This window comes from Colossoma macropomum, unplaced genomic scaffold (genome assembly GCF_904425465.1).
Source record: "Colossoma macropomum unplaced genomic scaffold, Colossoma_macropomum, whole genome shotgun sequence".
Lineage (NCBI taxonomy): Eukaryota > Metazoa > Chordata > Actinopteri > Characiformes > Serrasalmidae > Colossoma > Colossoma macropomum.
In genome coordinates this window covers 11,024,022-11,041,543 of record NW_023494790.1, presented here as the reverse complement: position 1 = coordinate 11,041,543, position 17,522 = coordinate 11,024,022, and the positions used below count along the sequence as shown (strand labels likewise).

General features: G+C 40.2%; 1 protein-coding gene across 1 annotated transcript; it reads left to right on the top strand.

Annotated features, from left to right (window-relative positions):
* Positions 1-1,553: 1,553 nt before the first annotated feature.
* On the top strand, positions 1,554-16,359 carry kbtbd2 (kelch repeat and BTB (POZ) domain containing 2). Its single transcript, XM_036572111.1, has 4 exons — positions 1,554-2,239; positions 7,411-8,060; positions 10,073-10,238; positions 11,566-16,359. The coding sequence occupies exons 2-4, from the start codon at positions 7,885-7,887 to the stop codon at positions 13,129-13,131; spliced, it is 1,908 nt and encodes a 635-aa protein (XP_036428004.1). The 5' UTR covers positions 1,554-2,239; positions 7,411-7,884; the 3' UTR covers positions 13,132-16,359.
* Positions 16,360-17,522: the final 1,163 nt, after the last annotated feature.

The window sequence follows — 17,522 nt, the reverse complement described above, 5'->3', positions numbered from 1 at the left end:
ACAGCCCCTGAGCTCAAATTATGCAGAAAACTAAAAATAGCAAAAAATGAAGATTTTTTGGACAGCGACAATATGTTGTTTTGAATGTTGGTGTGCTGGTCAACTGGCATGACCATGCTGGGTGATCAGCTAAACTAGCACCAGACCAACATAAACGGAATGCATGCTGGTCTTTTTTCTCAGCAGGGTTAGCAGTCGGAGTTTCTTTATCACAGAGCAGTGTATTGACAATAATGTTAGGTGCTAGTTTTATGGTAAAATGCCCTTTAAAATTTGCTTAGTTACTGCAGACAAACTTGATAAGACTGGATTAAATAGTACCAAATTATTTCTCAGACAAACACTAAGAACAGATAAACAGAATAACTATGTACAGATAATGCTTAGTGCAGCGTGCTGAGATTTCAGAGGCTTTCATCGGTATGTTGAAAATAGCCCTCATCCACGGTTAGCAATGTGATGTGCAAAGTCATATGCATTTACTATATTAATAATTTTTTCAAAATATCTGAATAATTTAGTCCATGAGATGTAAACAGTCATTCAAAGAGGTCTGATGTGATTTGGTTCATGGTAGAGAAACTTGTAGATTCAGATTTCTTTACAGTGGTGGTGATCGGAACCAGAGATTGCAATGTCTACAACACAAATATAGTCATTTTATTTACAATCCAAAACCACTGGTAAGCCTAGATATGTCTTCTGAGTTTTTAGATGTAATATTGATGATGGTAAAATAGCCATAAATCTGAAAAATTTAAAAGGTTTTCTTCTATTTTGCCTCACAACATCCTGCATGTATCCCTCGGCCATGAAAGGATTAAAATAAATGGATTAAAATAAATTTTAAACCAAAACTTTATCACAAAACTATCATAAAACAGTGTGTCAGACATCAGGGGGGTATATATCTAAACATTTCATCTGATAACTTTCTGTGAGGGAGCTTTCAGAGCCATTAAACTCGTCAGACATCTGGTTCCTATCATCCTAGAATTTTTGAAAAATCATTGGAGTTCCTCTTTAAATTGTGTAAAGAGCCAATGCAAGTTTTTAGGTTGATACCAATTCAGACTGTGTTCTGGGCCTTTATATCATCGATGTATTTCTTTTAAAAACAGGCATTAGGATATTCTATTTTGTTAAATTTATTGTACTCCAGTTTATTTTGTACCAGCTCAGTTTTTAATTGTTTAATGATTATTTATTTTATTTAATTTATTTAAATTATTAGTTTGAGTCATCAATGCAAACGTTTCTTGTTTTGGCCTTTTATGTATTGTCCTTTTTTTCTTCATTAATTTTTTTGTAAAGTTGTTTATGAAGGTGTTTAAAGAGATTTGACAGTTTTGTAAAACGTCTATAAGCAGATTACAGAAACATAAATTCTTCTCACTTATTTAATTATTCAGAAAACCCAGAACGCGACCTGTTCGGCTGAAAGTGAATTCCGCAACAACATTCGGTTCGTCACTCGAGGAATCGATTCCTCTTCTTCGGGCCCTTGGAAATGGGAACCGATTCGTTTTGTTCAGATCGCAGGTCGACACCGAGTCTCCGCGTCCGGTTGAATCTTTTTTTGCTGGCTCACTTCCGTTCCGGAGCACTTTAGAATGTACGGTCTGGAATATAAACACTAAAGTGAGGTCAGCGGTTATTGATTAGGTTATCGACTACTGATCGTATAGGTTTGTTTATGGCACTCAGACTAACGTCGGTCAGCTAGTCACAGCAATGCTGTAAGAGGTTAGCTAGGTTAGCTAACCTGCAGCCTATGAGCTAACAGGCTGACGGTAAGGCAGATGGCTGGCTAGCTGGCAAGGGAGAGGGGAAATGTTGAATCGTGTGTTCTGACGGACGGTCAAACATCAAGATGAGTTATATATGTAGTTTTAGCAATAAGTACACACAGCAGTGTTATTTGTGTAGCTTGTAGCAGTATTAAAGGGGAGTTTATCCGCCAGCAGTTACCCAGCTAGCGTTAACGGTTCTGCAACGTTTCTAGCTATTACAGCAGCTAGCACAGTGCGGATGTGTGGGTGTGAGGTGCAGCCTTTCAGCCCATGCAGAAGAACGAGAACCCCGCATCGGAAAGGAAAGGAAGAACAGCTGCTTTCTCGCTTTCGGTGTCCACAGCAAAGTGTCTGCAGTCGACTGTTTGCTAAGGTCTGAACTGGCCACATATTAGCCATTCGGTCAAACCACGGCCGGCTTTGGATTTGGAAATTAGAGCCTTGAGGTAAGGTGACCGCCAAGTAATTGTTGGGCCTTTATAGGAACCCTTGTTTGTGGGTGAAAAATGGGTTAACGCAACACGGAGCTAAAGCTGTTGGCTAGCTAGGATGGTATCAGACAAGCTAGTTAACAGCTAGCTAGGTTAACTAGCCCCAGCTCTGTACTGTGACTTCGTAACTTGGTTAAAATTAGAGATTTTCCTTTGTCAAAATGTGTTACAGTTTGTTGTTATGCCTTTCTGAGCTCATTCCGGTGCGTTCATGTTAGGCTTATACTGTCTCAGTATGTTCAGGTTTGCTTGCTAGCATATTTTAGCTGAGGGTTGGCTGAGAGCAAGTCTGCGGTGCGTTTAACGACAACCTGCTAAAGCTAAGTAGGTCATTAGGAAAAGAAAAACGGGCACATTGAGAGACTGAAACAGTTAATATACCATTATTTTAACTGAATGTGTATTTCAGCAGTGTGATGTTATAATGAACGCTTTTTACAGTCATCACATGGATCTGTGTAGGTTGGCTTAGCTACCGCAAAACTTAAGTGTGGTTAGTAACACTGAGAAGCTCCTCAGTTTCTGCAGTGCTGTTTAATATTCTTTTATAATATGGATTTTTTGTTGTAATATTGCAGTATACTACAGTATAATCTACTGACTTCCACTAATCTATAATGCGTGCGCGGAATCCTGTAAAACTACAATAATTTTCTAAATTTACTGTAAGAAATTGTGTCGTCAAGAAATTCCTGTAGTAGTAATATACAAATTTTTCATAAGAGTTGTAGTGTTGCTGTAGTGGAGTTTTGTAGTAATCTATAGGGCTTTTTTAGTATTCTGTGGTAAATAAAAGTAATAGTTACGTAAAGTAATAAAAAGTTAATATAAAGTAATATTGTATGATAGGACTGTTAAGGAAATCCTGCAGAAAGTTTGGTAAAAAGTAAAATACATCTTAAAAATAAAAACGCAAACTGTGCTTCATTGTCAGAGCAACATTCACTATTTTTTTTACTTTGGCAACAGTGTCCAAACTTTTTTCAACGCGGGCCAGAATGGACCCTATCAAAATACATGAGGACTGGCTATTTATTGCCAAAGTATTACTCATAGGTTATTTTAAATATTCTGTATTCAAAATATGAAAAAATATATATATATTTTTTCTTTTGGTCTTTTTTTTTCCTGTGAATGTTTATTGAAAATCAATTTATTGTTTATTAAAATCAATCCACAGGCCACATTTGGCCCTGGGGCCGGACTTTGGACACCTTTGCTCTATGGTTTATGTTTAATACTTCAGTTTCAGGGTAGGGATGCAAAAATGTGTGAGTTCTGGGCCAATGCCGATATCCGATTAATTGTTTCTTACATACGTGTCTGCCAGTGCTGATGCATAAACAAGATCTAGAAATTAGGACTAAATCCACTTGAAACTGTGTTATGTATTTGTAACCTTACCTTTAACTTATTAATGTATGATCACGAATGTAGTGAAATAAATAAAATATAGACATTTTTAAAAGAAAAGAAAGGGTGCTTTTCCCACCTGCGGCTTAAGCATCAAGCTCATTGGTTCATTTCATTGAAGGTTGGGACTTGTAAACAGATGCCATATTAAGCGTTACAAGCTTTCCCAGTCATAGTTTAACTAGTGATCCATCTCCTCCTTTGTAACATTTCTGACTTACAGTAAAAGTCAACCATTGTATTCATGAAAGAACATGCGTACTATATTGTTTTGCTTTATGGTGTTTTTCTTTCTGGCCATTAGATAATTTCAGGGGCGCTTGAGAGTGAGAATATTTTTTTTACAAAATATACAAAGTATACAGGGATTTTTTCTAATTGGTGCAAGAAAAAAATACAATACGTAATATAAAACAACAAGCAACATCAAGAATGCATGCGTAAAGTAATCAGCTGTATTCAGTGAGCCGTTATAAATAGAGATGACCCCGATCTGATACCAGGTGTCAGTATGAGGCTGATATCAGCAGAAAACGCTGGATTGGATTTCGAAGGGTTAAAAATAATGAATCTGATCCAGTCCTTTAACAAATTTGTCCTGAAATTGCACACACTCACCTTGTGTGATGTCATGTTGTTAGCTGTGTAGTTCTACCTGTGGAATAGTAGAGTTGTTGAGAAGTGCTTAAATTATTAATAGCCCATATTGGATGAACAGCATTTTGCAGGCTTCAGATACTCACAGATATTTCTCAAGAAGTGATCCAGTTCTTGCTTTCAAATCCACCCTTAAAAGCAGTGACATTTGGAGCACTTTTAGTCATTCATCTAACAAAACAGATAAGCTCCTGTTTTAATCAGTGGTCCAGTTCATATTGGCTGTGCTAGACGTGCCTCTTACATCGATCAAAACGCAAGCCCATTCTTTTCTCACTTTTGTGTGAGTGAAGTGTAAAGATTCAGTCAAACCACACGCTTCCGTGTGTTAAACTATATTTAAAACAATAATTTACTTAAATGTGGAAATCTTATTGGTGTGGTAGTTTCAGCTGCGCTGTACTAAGGGTTTGTGGAGGAGACACTTCACATTGTAAAAAGTGTGGACTGGACGCAAGGCAGTACGGGGATAAGAATCACTGTGCTTACGTTTTTTAAATGATTCACCAAACGTGTCATGCTTCTCTGCTATATAAATTGACACAATTTGACCTATTTCCAACTTTTTTGTATTAACAATAACTTTTCTATCTAAAGGCATTTGCTGATAATTTATTTGTGAACAGTTACTAAGGAACGTACATGCTTTGGGGTGGGGGGGTGTAGTGGGGAGGCGATTAAAATCAATGCACAGGCCACATTTGGCCCTGGGGCCGGACTTTGGACACCTTTGCTCTATGGTTTATGTTTAATACTTCAGTTTCAGGGTAGGGATGCAAAAATGTGTGAGTTCTGGGCCAATGCCGATATCCGATTAATTGTTTCTTACATACGTGTCTGCCAGTGCTGATGCATAAACAAGATCTAGAAATTAGGACTAAATCCACTTGAAACTGTGTTATGTATTTGTAACCTTACCTTTAACTTATTAATGTATGATCACGAATGTAGTGAAATAAATAAAATATAGACATTTTAAAAAGAAAAGAAAGGGTGCTTTTCCCACCTGCGGCTTAAGCATCAAGCTCATTGGTTCATTTCATTGAAGGTTGGGACTTGTAAACAGTTTTTTAAATGATTCACCAAACGTGTCATGCTTCTCTGCTATATAAATTGACACATAATTGATCTATTTCCAACTTTTTTGTATTAACAATAACTTTTCTATCTAAAGGCATTTGCTGATAATTTATTTTAGGCTACAATTTAAAATAACAAAGTGTCCAAACACGAATGTAAAGAAAGGATACCTAACTATTCAGATTATTCGGGCTAGCCTTAATATTGGCAGATGCTCAAGGTTTCAATGTCTGTATTGGAAAATAAAAACTGGTGTTGTGAAATATTTAATTATAAATGCTGAAATCTAGTTCCGTATAACAGTTTTTGGTTGTAACCTGATACAGCAGGGCATTTACTAAGCAATATAACAGTGACTGTATTCTCAATTCTTGCCGTGGACACAGCTCTGCTGCATGGTTTTATGGTTTCTCTGCTCTAATGTATCATGAAGTCAGTTATAAAGACCATTGTAAGTTGAGCTATTGGATCAAGTAAGATATGAAACCCCAGTTCAGAACTGGAAGACACTGTACATTTTATTTATGTTGTTTTCTGAGGGACCTATAAGGTTGGGTATTGCCTGTTGATTGATATGAGGAACTGTGAGAAAGTGGTTTGATTCTAGTACAACTGAATTATGTTATGCGTTCCGACTCCTCGTTGCGGTTCTCTGAATGTGTTGATCTTTTATTTCTCGCATGACTGTGGAAGTGGCACCGCGTGCAAAGCAGAATGTTTCCATGATTCAGACACACATGCAAAATACCATGGGCGGATTTTATATGTGCTTTTGCAGGTATGATTCTTATGAACCGCAGCAAACAATACACTTCAACCCAGTTGCGTGAGAGGTGCTGCACATGGCTGGTGTGAAAGTGCACTCGTTGGCGTGTTTTTCTCTTGACCTGAGTAAAATCGCAACCAGGCTAAGCCCCATTATTTAGTTTCGGTTTCGGTTTCTGAACATAGGTTGAGTATGTAGTCCATAGATTGCGTTGCTGCAGAGAATGTGTATATATATGTAGTTTATGTGGTTAGACTGTTAGCAGATGCTTTAGCTGCACTAAAATTGAAAGAAAAATAGAATTAAAAGAAGTAGCTAAAGAAGTTACTGAGTCAAGAGGGGAAATATATATATATATTTACATACACGTGTGTGTGTATATGAGTGACCCTGAAATATTTTAAGTCAGAGGTTTTTGTGTTGAATTTTGTGTTTTTTCGGACCACATCATACATCTTTACATATTAACGCCACACACAGGCTCAAAGATTATGTTTAGGTAGATGAAAGACCCGGTTATATGTCAAATTAACCTTCTGCTTTCAAACTGTTGATTCAGCATTTGTTGATTTAACTACTGGTCATAACTTTGAAGACTAGCTGACTAGCTTTATCTTTGCCAGACACTGTAATGAATCAGGACATCTCTATCCCTACAGCCTGATCTGGTTGGACTATTATTTGAGTATTATTACTAACAGGGTTACTGTTAGATTGCAGTTTCTGATTTGCGTTATAAGGTAATTCCACTGATGCTTGAAAAAGTCTGCATAATTCAACTCAAGCATAACCATTTAATTTACTGTTCAAAATGACCAGTGAATCTTTACATGTCTTCTGAGTTTTATAATGTTCTATGGTAGAACATTATATTATTGTGGTAAATCCAAATGTTTGGCATGTTACAACACTCTTATAAAGCTTATTGCAGAAATATCAGAAAAAAGAAATCTCAGGCATACTTTTATTTGCAGACAGTTGGAAGGTATGACACCAGTGAATACTGCCCAGCCTTAACAGTTTATTCACCTGCCTCTGTAATGTGATTAAATATCGATTTACTCTGGATAAGAGTGTCTGCCAAATGCCATAAATGTAAATGTAATGTGCTAAGCTGTCTTTCTTTTGATTCAGGTTTTATTCACTGTGACAAATTCGGTTTAGCATAAGTGTGATTTTTCTAATGATTTTTTTTTTCTCCTCTTTGCAGACACACTGGACCAAAGACAGCACTGATGTAGAGAATCCTCTGACCTGTCCATCTCACCCTCTACCTCAAACCCAGGGAAAGAGAAAGAAAAAGACCTCATTTTTTCGCCTACTGAGGAAGTCACATGAGATAAAGACTGGAACCTCCTTCAGGCGACTGTCCAAGCACTAATGACTCCTGTAGAAGAGTAAGAGGATGGAAAAAGAATTACATCTTCAGTCTCTAAAATCTCTTGCACATTCCCTTAGGAACTGTTAAAAGAAGCATCCGCATTCGTAAATCCTATAATTAATTAATTGTGTTTTTCTTGTATTCTCCCCATCTTGCCGGGTCGGAGTTCTGCAGGACTCTTTAGAACTTTTTCTTTCTTTGCTCCTTGCTTCCTGCTGTATTTGTTGTTTTTGTTGTTGTCGGGACCGGTTGAGCCGGTGGTTGTATGAGTTTTTGAAGCTGGGGTGCGACTCATGGGCTGCGATGATGTCGGAGGCAGGAGTTTGCCGTCCGGTGAACACGGAGTATGCCGTCTCTGTGCTGGAGCAGCTCAAGTTCTTTTATGAGCAGAAGTTACTGACAGATATCACCTTGCTGGTGGAGGACAGCGAGTTCCCCTGCCATAAAATGATCCTGGCCACATGCAGTTCTTATTTCAGGTGAGAAAATTTCCTTCACAGTCTTGCAGTGGAAGCTAAGTGCACTAGAAGTTTGTTAGCAGCTGTAAACTAAAATGTGCTGACTAGTTTTGATATACAAGTATGTTGTTAAGGAATGCAGTTAACCATTGGGAAGAAGAATTAGTAAAACCTTTACTGAAATTTTGTTAAAGGAGAATTGGTAGGTTTGTGTGTCAGCTGAATAGCAGAGACTGCCTCTTCAGATGAGCTAATGGGTTAACACTGGGGCAAAACAGTATAACATTGGATGCTGATGAGGACTCATCATCTTCCAGGTCTTTTCTCCTCTGTGGATGAGGTCCCAACATATTAGTCAGAAAAACAGATTTTCACTGTTTCTGGACCTAGATGCTAACTGCTAGAGTGGTTAGTTTTTTTAATTTAACCCAGTTTTTTCCCTCAGTTTAGTCGTAGCCTTTCCTACCTGGGCCTCTTCATATCACATGATACTGCCAAGCTGGAAGTCTCATGCTACCTCAGTCATGTCCTTGGCAACACACCCACGTTAAGGCACTTGTTTTGGAGAAGCAAAATACAATACTGTATACATAATTAGCAACCTCACTACGTTTCACAGTCCTGTTAAAACATAGAATAGGCGTGTTACGAAGCTGTTGTAATGTTGCCATAACGAAACATACCAAATTTTTCACTATTCGTGTACTGGCACCTCGAATGGTTAAGTGAGAGTGGTTACCACATCCTTAGTAGCAGCAGCAGAATTGTACCACAGAATGGACTATCAGCAGCCTTTTGAGGAATACAGGATGCAAAGATTTTAGTAAATGTCAATTCTTAAGGCTGGAACAGTGAAAAATAGATTATAAAAATGTCTGTTTACTTAATGTACTGCAGTGCTCTGTAGTGCTCTCTAATATTGATGTGATTGACAATCATTTTAGCAACCTATGGGAAGTGTATTGGTAATATGGTTTCTATTGCCTTACTTAGAAAAAGATGCTACATCGGCCCTACATTTCTTGTAGTGTATGCAGTCTTTCCAAATTACATGTAGATCATATAAACATTATAGAGCATGGCTCTTCAACCCTGGTCCGGGAGGGTCGGTGTCCAGCACAGTGATTTCCTGCTCAAACACATCTTGCTCAGTTCCTTTGTTAATCAGCACACCTAGCTGGACTTAGCAGGGAAATCACCAAACTGTGCTGGATACCGACTGTCCCGGACCAGGGTTGAAGAGCCCTGCTCTATAATGTTCATATGAGCAACATGTAATTTGGACAGATTGCAGTACAGTACAAGCAATGTAGCGGTGATATAGCTTCTATTGTTTCATTTAAAAAGTGTTCTATAATGTTCTATAACATTTACATGATCCGCACAGTCGTTCAGGCAGATTATAATATGCTACAGGAAGTGTAGGAGGTTATATGGCTTCTATTGTTTCATTTTAGAAGTGCTCTGTAATGTTCCTATGATCCACTTAGTCATTTTGAGAGATTATAATACACTGCAGAAAGTGGGTGATATGGCTTTTATTACATGTCACGCTAATCACTTAATTCGTTCTGTATCACATCAAAGAGTGATGTTAGCCAGCAAGCCAGCTTTGTTTAGGTAGAAACATTATCGACTAACTGCCAAGTTAATACTGTTATGGAATGTTAGTGAACTTCCGTTAAATTAAGCGAATGTTTTGAGCTTTCGTTTGCCTGGTCTGGAATCAAATATGGATTATCTTTTTCATCATTCATGAAGGAGACTTGAGAACATTAGCAGCTATGAGTAATTAGCAGGACAGCTTGCAAGCTTACAGAAGGAATAACTAGGCACTTTTTTTTTTTTTTCTTTTTTCAAAAAGATGGAAAATTAGTCAAATTTTAATGTCAGGTGTTTAAGTTTGATATACAGTAATGTGAGCCCTATTTTCATATGGATAATGTCATTTAGCTAACAGACTGTAGGGTTTTTAAAAAGCTAAGATATACCAGTGTTCTGATCTCCCCCTCCTCCCTCCTTTTTGTCTTTAGGGCCATGTTTATGAGCGGACTGAGTGAAAGTAAACAGTCACATGTTCATTTGAGGAATGTGGATCCTGTCACCCTGCAGACAATCATCACCTACGCCTATACGGGCCATTTGGCCATTAGTGACAGTACTGTGGAGCCTCTCTACGAAACTGCCTGCTTTCTACAGGTAAGAATCACACACAACAAAGAATGGGCCTCGATCACCAATGCCTTCCTAACTTTTTTCTTCTATGTGTCTTTCAGAAGTTCTATGTCAGATTCCTGACATGTTCTTAAACCGCAGAATTGTTTGCCCCTTTGTGCCATTGAGTGTCTGTAGGTTCTTTTCTCACTTAAGAACAAATCTCTAATCAGAAAACATTGGTGAATGTCAGAATCTTCATGAAAACTGCATATGTGTGTTTTAAGAATGTCTTCTTAAGAACAGTCCGGTGAATGAGGCCCAATGTGGCTAAAACTATTATCAAAATCTGGATACTTAAAACAGTTCACAAGGTGACCATTACTGACTTTTATTTTCATCAGCATTTTTTGCTTACAACAGGACTGCAAACCCTGGTCCCTCTCATCAACCCTCCTACAGAGTTTTGTGCAGAGCTTACCTTAATACATCTACTTCTTATATTCTGGACCCTTTGAGTAGATAGATTGAGTTTGTTTTATATTAGGGTTGAAACTAATCTACTCTGCAGGGTGAATAGATTACCAGGAGCAGGGTTGGACATCATTGGCCTACGAAGCGTACTCTATCTTCTTTTCTTTTTCAGTCTCGCATTCCATGCCTCTTCTTTCTTCATTTCAGATGATTTCTGTTCTGATTTCTAGCTAGGGTTGGGTACTGGTCACATTTGGTAACAATACTGATACGGGTACCTGCATTTCAGTAACAGTACATGTTACCGTTGTCATGTGTGTCTCAGAGGAAGTACATGTGATATAATTTTCAAAATGTAGGAGTCATAGCAGCAAGGATAGTTTAGTGGGATGTTTTCTCCAACAACAATTTATCCAACTAGCAAATGAATTACCTGAAGATCTCAATGAAGTTGTCAGTGCCTGCAGGCGTGCTGCTAACGTTAGCTGCAGCTGCTGTGGCCTTCAGGCTATCAAAAATGAAACACTCTTCAGCTTATAGATATATTTTGTGTTTGAGTTTTGCATTACAGATATTGCAGAAGGCATTGTCTCTGTCAGGTTTTGAAAGGTATAACACGAGACCTCTTTCGGCTTGCCATTGCCCTTACTGTGTGTTGGGTTTAAACCGAAATTTGGAACCAGTTGTTTTAACATGAATCAGTACTCAGTAGTACAGACATAGTTTGGTGGGTACCCTTAAAAATACCGAGTTCAGTACCCAACCCTAGTACTTATTTACCTAAGCCAGTGGTCCTGTGGTAACATATGCGTAAGCTAAATTACACCCTGGAAAGGAAAAACTGCGATGCTGTAACTTTGGGATCAATCATAATTTTTCTTCCTTCCTTTCTGCTCAGGTTGAAGATGTGTTGCTGCAGTGTCGCGATTATTTAGTGAAGAAAATCACAGCGGATAACTGCGTGCGGATGCTGAGCATTGGTGACCTGTTCAGCTGCACCGAGCTGAAGCAGAGTGCAAAGCGGATGGTGGAGCACAAGTTTCCGGTGGTGTACCGTCAAGAGGCCTTTCTGCAGCTGTCTCATGAGCTGTTGCTGGACCTGCTCAGCAGCGACAACCTGAATGTGGAGAAAGAGGAGACAGTGCGGGAGGCAGCCATGCTGTGGCTGGAGTACAACATGGAGGCTCGCTCGCAGTACCTGTCATCTGTCCTCAGCCAGATTCGGATTGATGCGCTTTCTGAAGTCACCCAGCGTGCCTGGTTCCAGGGCCTTCCTCCTAATGATAAATCGGTGGTGGTGCAGGGCCTCTATAAGTCCATGCCCAAGTTTTTCAAGCCTAGGCTGGGTATGACCAAGGAAGAGATGTTGATTTTTGTGGAGGCGGAGTCTCCTGGAGACAACCAGCCAATGGTAGTCGGTCCTCGTCACACTGTGGTGTGTTATAGTCCGCAGGCTGAGAAGGTCTACAAACTCAGCAGTCCACCTGGAGACCTGCAGAAAGTCGGTACTTTGGTCACGCCAGACAACGATGTCTTTATTGCTGGCGGACAGGTACCACTTAAAAGTGCATTGGCAGCAAGCCATGGCAGCAAAAGTGGCAAGCTTCAGGCCGCTTACTGCTCAGTGGACAGCTTCTACTGGCTGGATGCTCAGCAGAATGCCTGGGTGGCCAAAACGCCCATGCTCTGTGCCCGCACCAAGCCTTCCTTGGTCTATTGCCAGGGATTTATATACGCAATCGGAGGCGATAATGTGGGCGGAGAGCTTAATAAGCGTACAGTTGAGCGCTATGACTGTGAGCGAGATGAATGGAGCATGACGAGCCCACTGCCCTGCGCCTGGAGCTGGAGCACAGCCGTGGCTGCCCGAGACTGCGTGTACGTCATGAGCCATGACCTCATGTACTGCTATTTCCCTCATGCCGACACGTGGGTGGAAATGGCCATGAGACAGACCAGCCGCTGCTTCGCTTCCGCAGCTGCGCTCGGTGACCTCATCTTCTACATCGGTGGACTCCACGTAGTGGGGAACTCCAGTTTGCGGCTGCCCACCAGCACCATCGATGGTTCCTCTGTTACCGTGGAGATTTACGACGTTAATAAGAACGAATGGCGGATGGCCGCTAACATCCCAGCTAAGCGCTACTCCGACCCTTGCGTGCGCGCCGTGGTTTTGGTAAATACGTTATGCATCTTCATGCGCGAAACTCATCTTAACGAGCGTGCAAAGTATGCCCTCTATCAGTACGACCTGGAGCTGGACCGGTGGTGCCTGCGACAGCCTGTGTCCGAGCGCGTGCTGTGGGACCTGGGCAAGGACTTCCGCTGCACTGTGGGAAAACTGTACCCCTCCTGCCTGGAGGAGTCTCCATGGAAACCACCCACCTACCTCTTTTCCCCCGATGGAGCGGAGGAGTTTGAAGTGGACAGGGACAGGGACATGGTGGCACTGCCGCATGTATAGCTTTAGAGCTCATAGCATCCATCCCCTTATCCCAGGGGTGTCCAATTCCAAAACTTAAGGGCCTCAATCCGGCACAGTTCAGTAAATTCTGCTCTGATACACCAGATTAAACCTGGTTTTCAAAGGAATACAACCCGTTTTCCTGTAGTTCCTGTTCCTGTAGTTACTGTAAAAAAACATGAACTGTTATCTCCAAACTCACTTAATAGAAGCCACTGGACAGTTGCTTAATTGTCACTAAATGAAACATGAAACAGTTTTGTGCATTTTCAAAGATAACTGTAAAAAGATAAGCTGTAAATAAGTATTTTTGGTTCTTGCATAGTTGAGACTAATTTCTCGAAGGAAGACTTAGTGGTCATTTCTTACTGGTTTAGTGATCTGAGCGGAGTTTTTACAGGCTCTACCAAATCACTGATACTAGAAAGCCTTAGGAAAAACGGAAGTAACCTTTTTATTTTAACTGTTTTTTCAATGTTGGAAAGTTAGATAAAATGTCATAAGAACAGTTTGGTAAGACGTTCTTTTAGTCTGTCCTTACCGAACACCTTTTGGAGTTAAAAAGTGTTTATTTGTGGATTTCAGCAGCTGTCCATCAGCTTTTATTATCAGTGCGTTTAAAATTAGTGGGTTTTGTATTCTTTTCTAATTCAGTGAATCAGTTGTGTAAGAGCAGGGAAAGCACTAAATCATGCTGGACAGTGGCCCTGCAAGACTGAAGTGGACACTCCTGTATTAGCTTATTTGCTTATCTGGAACTTTTTTAATTCTCTGAATTCAGTTGACTTCCTGTAGGAGTTTCTGGATGGTTCTGAGAGGAATAAAGGGTAGGAGCCATTCTGGACAGCCAGGGTGTCAATATTGGTCGGACTTCCATTTGGAATTTAAAGACTTTACTGTGGAAAACGGGGTGATTTTTATTTGTTTCCCCCCTTTAACCTGCCCTTCCCGTCCCTGGAGTCACCACTCATAGCTTACTATAGCATATCCATTATAAGCCTCAAAACAGCAGTGATGATGATGATGATGATGATGATCCCTCAAAAGACTAGCATAAAGGGTTTTTTTTTTTGGTTGTTTTGCTTGTTTATATCTGTTAGACATTATTGCAGGTTTGACATACTGTTTGAACAATGTGATAATGTAAAGAGATTATGATTTTCATTGTGGATGATGATGCACTTAGAGGTAAACCTCCTACAAACTGACATTAGCTATAGACCTCCGGGATTGCACGTCACTTTATAGTCGATGACCTGCCCATGTAAGGAACTCTGATTCTAAGCTAGTTTTGTCTATGTGGAACAACGAATGGAATTTTGAAAATTGCCGCTATTGCGCTCTATGGTAAACGAAATCATTCTACAGCTGATACGTTTATCCTGTGCATCATAACTAACCGCTCAGGCGTAAGTCACTTGCTCTCTAGACGAGAGAGCAGGGATCAGGCCCAGCACAGGGAAGCACTTGTTGGGTCTAATGCTCCTTCAGTCTAATTCAGTCTGGCACTGCGTGAGGTACTTGTGTGAGATCGGATTCGACATTGCAGCTCCTAACTACTTGTTTATCCTGGAAACTCATACTGTGATACCAGTAATAAGATTTAATGTGCAGCCCTAGTGTGGTTTGTTACAGGGTTGCTGATATTGGACCGACACTGATACCCACTGATGATATGCCTGCTCTTGTTGCCAGTCTTACGATTTTAATTCAGTGCACAGTGTAGTATGCATGTAGCAATATTCTCATTTCAGCTTGTTAATGACCTCATAATTCTGAGAATCCAGTGATATTTTGGGAATATATTAATACGACAAAATATTAGGGGTGGCGTATAATGGTAATAAAGTATACCACGGTATTTCAGATTTCTATTCTACATCTGAAACGGCTAAAACAAACACGTTGCACTTATACTGTAGAGGGGCTCACCGATTAGGTGGCGCTGATGAAAAAGAGGGGAAGAATCAGAGCAGTGTTAACGATGGCTAAAAACTATACACACCACAGAACACATTCAACTTCATTTCGACTCCAGTTCGACTCCGACACCACTGAACTTGTCAGATATCCTCTAAATGGGTGTCATTTTAGCATCAGTTAACTGGAACCAGGTGTGTGCTGTGGTGTGTGGCACGTTTTGCCTGCTAACTGAGCTATCATTAGCGCTAAAACGCTACAACCCCAAACGTCGAGATTTGGTTCGAGTTTGACCAGTCACTCGACTTTTGCTCTCTCAAACATTAGTTTTTATCATCTACATTTGTTTTAGAAGAGCACCAGTTAGTCAGAATAGAACCTGTACTGTGGAGTGTGGCACTGTCTGGATCTATAGCCTGCTAGCTAAGCTAGCATTAAGCTAGCCAAGCACGCCACACATCCAACTATCATGGAACAGGTTTAATTTCACCCTTCTGTCCCTTCGTTATCAGTTGCTAGACTTCATTTCCTCAAATATAAATCATTATCATCTAAACTTGTGTGCTTTAGTTAGTCAGAGTTAGTCGGTTCTGCAGGGAACAGAGCTTTTATCAAGCTAGCTAAGAACTTAGGTAGCAGCACTGTTTGACATTTAGCAATTAACACAATAGCTACATTTACTGTTTTATTGAATGATGGCTTGAAAATCATGCACTGCGTTCAGTTATTTGGGGAGCATGTAAGCAAACTAAACTGTTTTGAAATGACGCAAGATTTTTACTTTTACGCAACTTGCGAAAGATTTAACCAGAGCCGGTTTAGGAGGAGCCTGGCCACTTCCTATTCGTCCAGACCTCATGGACGTACATGAGGTGCCGTTTTAAACTCCTATATCTCGAGTTTAAAAGCTCTTAAAAACATAACACCAGTGTTAAAATGTTCTATGCTGTTCTGTGTTCAGGAAATGATTATTATTTTACATTAAAAATGTTTAAGCATTTATAAACTATGATTTTGCTCAGATGCTCCATATAAACCCATTCATTTTGGACTCGCTCAGGAGCGCCCTCTAGCGTTTGAGAAACCCGGAAGACATTACAGAGTGGGAATTCTCCTCTGATTTAACCCGCTTAACCACCCAACGCTACGAAATGTATCCGCTTTGAAATACACAAAAGTGAGAACAGCGATTGTCAAAAACCTTCATTTTCACCATAGCTTGTTCCTTATTTGGGCATGTCACTAGCTACAAACTGACACCTCTTCAGAGGGCTACGGCACCAAAAGCCCTGTTTTATTCTATTCTTGCCTTTTACCCGTTTCTTTCCTCTCTAACTAACCGTAGAGTGCAGTTCTCAACACGGCGGCCATGTACAGTAACCATGGGCGCGTAACGCGTGTGCGCTGGGCACACGTTGGTGTGTGTGTGTGTGTGTGTCAAGTGTGTTTAGATTTTTAGGAGCTGACTGCTGGTTCGGTCGATGGCTCGTCTGTGCTTTTTATACATCTCTCAGCTCCAGTCCTCGCTGCCTCTACAAGACTACACGCACACACAGACTGACCCCTCCACACAACGGGCACTGAGTCATCTCCTCTATTGGGTTTGCTGGAATTTAAATATAAACAAGATGTTATTTTTCTGAACTCTCTTGTTTTACCTCTCAAACATACTCTTCCTCATTCGTACAGCGTCTCTCACATGCACACACTCATACCCAACACACAAACCCCTCTCCACTCTCAGTTCAACAGTGAATTGGGCTCATGCATTATTTCCTAGCTGCTGAAATGTTAATGTCTTTTCTTTTTCTTTTCAAATCACCTTTCAGTGTGGGGGAAAATGATCAGGTCTATTTTGTATTTAGTACCTTTTATATTATTTAATATCAGCCATTACTGTAGTATGATTGTGTATGGATATCTATTTTTCCTCCTTTTGTTTTTTCTTTATTTTGTTAATTTTTGAGTGAGAATTGAGGAGTCTTGCTGCTGATTGGTTCTTCGAGGGGGAAATAAAGGACACGCCCAAGGCTGTTGCTATGGCAATTGTCCCGGCAACCACTAGCAGTAGGGAGGGGGTGGGTGTGGACGGGATTCTTGTACCTTATCCATTCGAGCACAGGTGCTATCGGCAGATTCTTTACTAGCATGTTCAGCTGCATCCTGTTCTTTTGGCACTGTATTTTGAATGAACATTAATTTATTAAAAACCATATCAAAACATTTGCTTTGGCTTTTATTTTATTTTTTTACTTCTGTTATATTTTAGTCTATTACATTGTATTTTTGGGGTAATTACAGTATGTTTTGCCCAGGAGCTACAAGGATAATGTAGCCAACAAGTAATGCAGGGGTAACAAGTAATGCAAGTTTTCCTTCCAACAAAGCGGAGCAGTCAGATGAGTTCCTGCTTGTTTGGAATGAAAACCTGCAGCCACGCTGGCCCTTTGGGATAAGATTGGACACCCCTG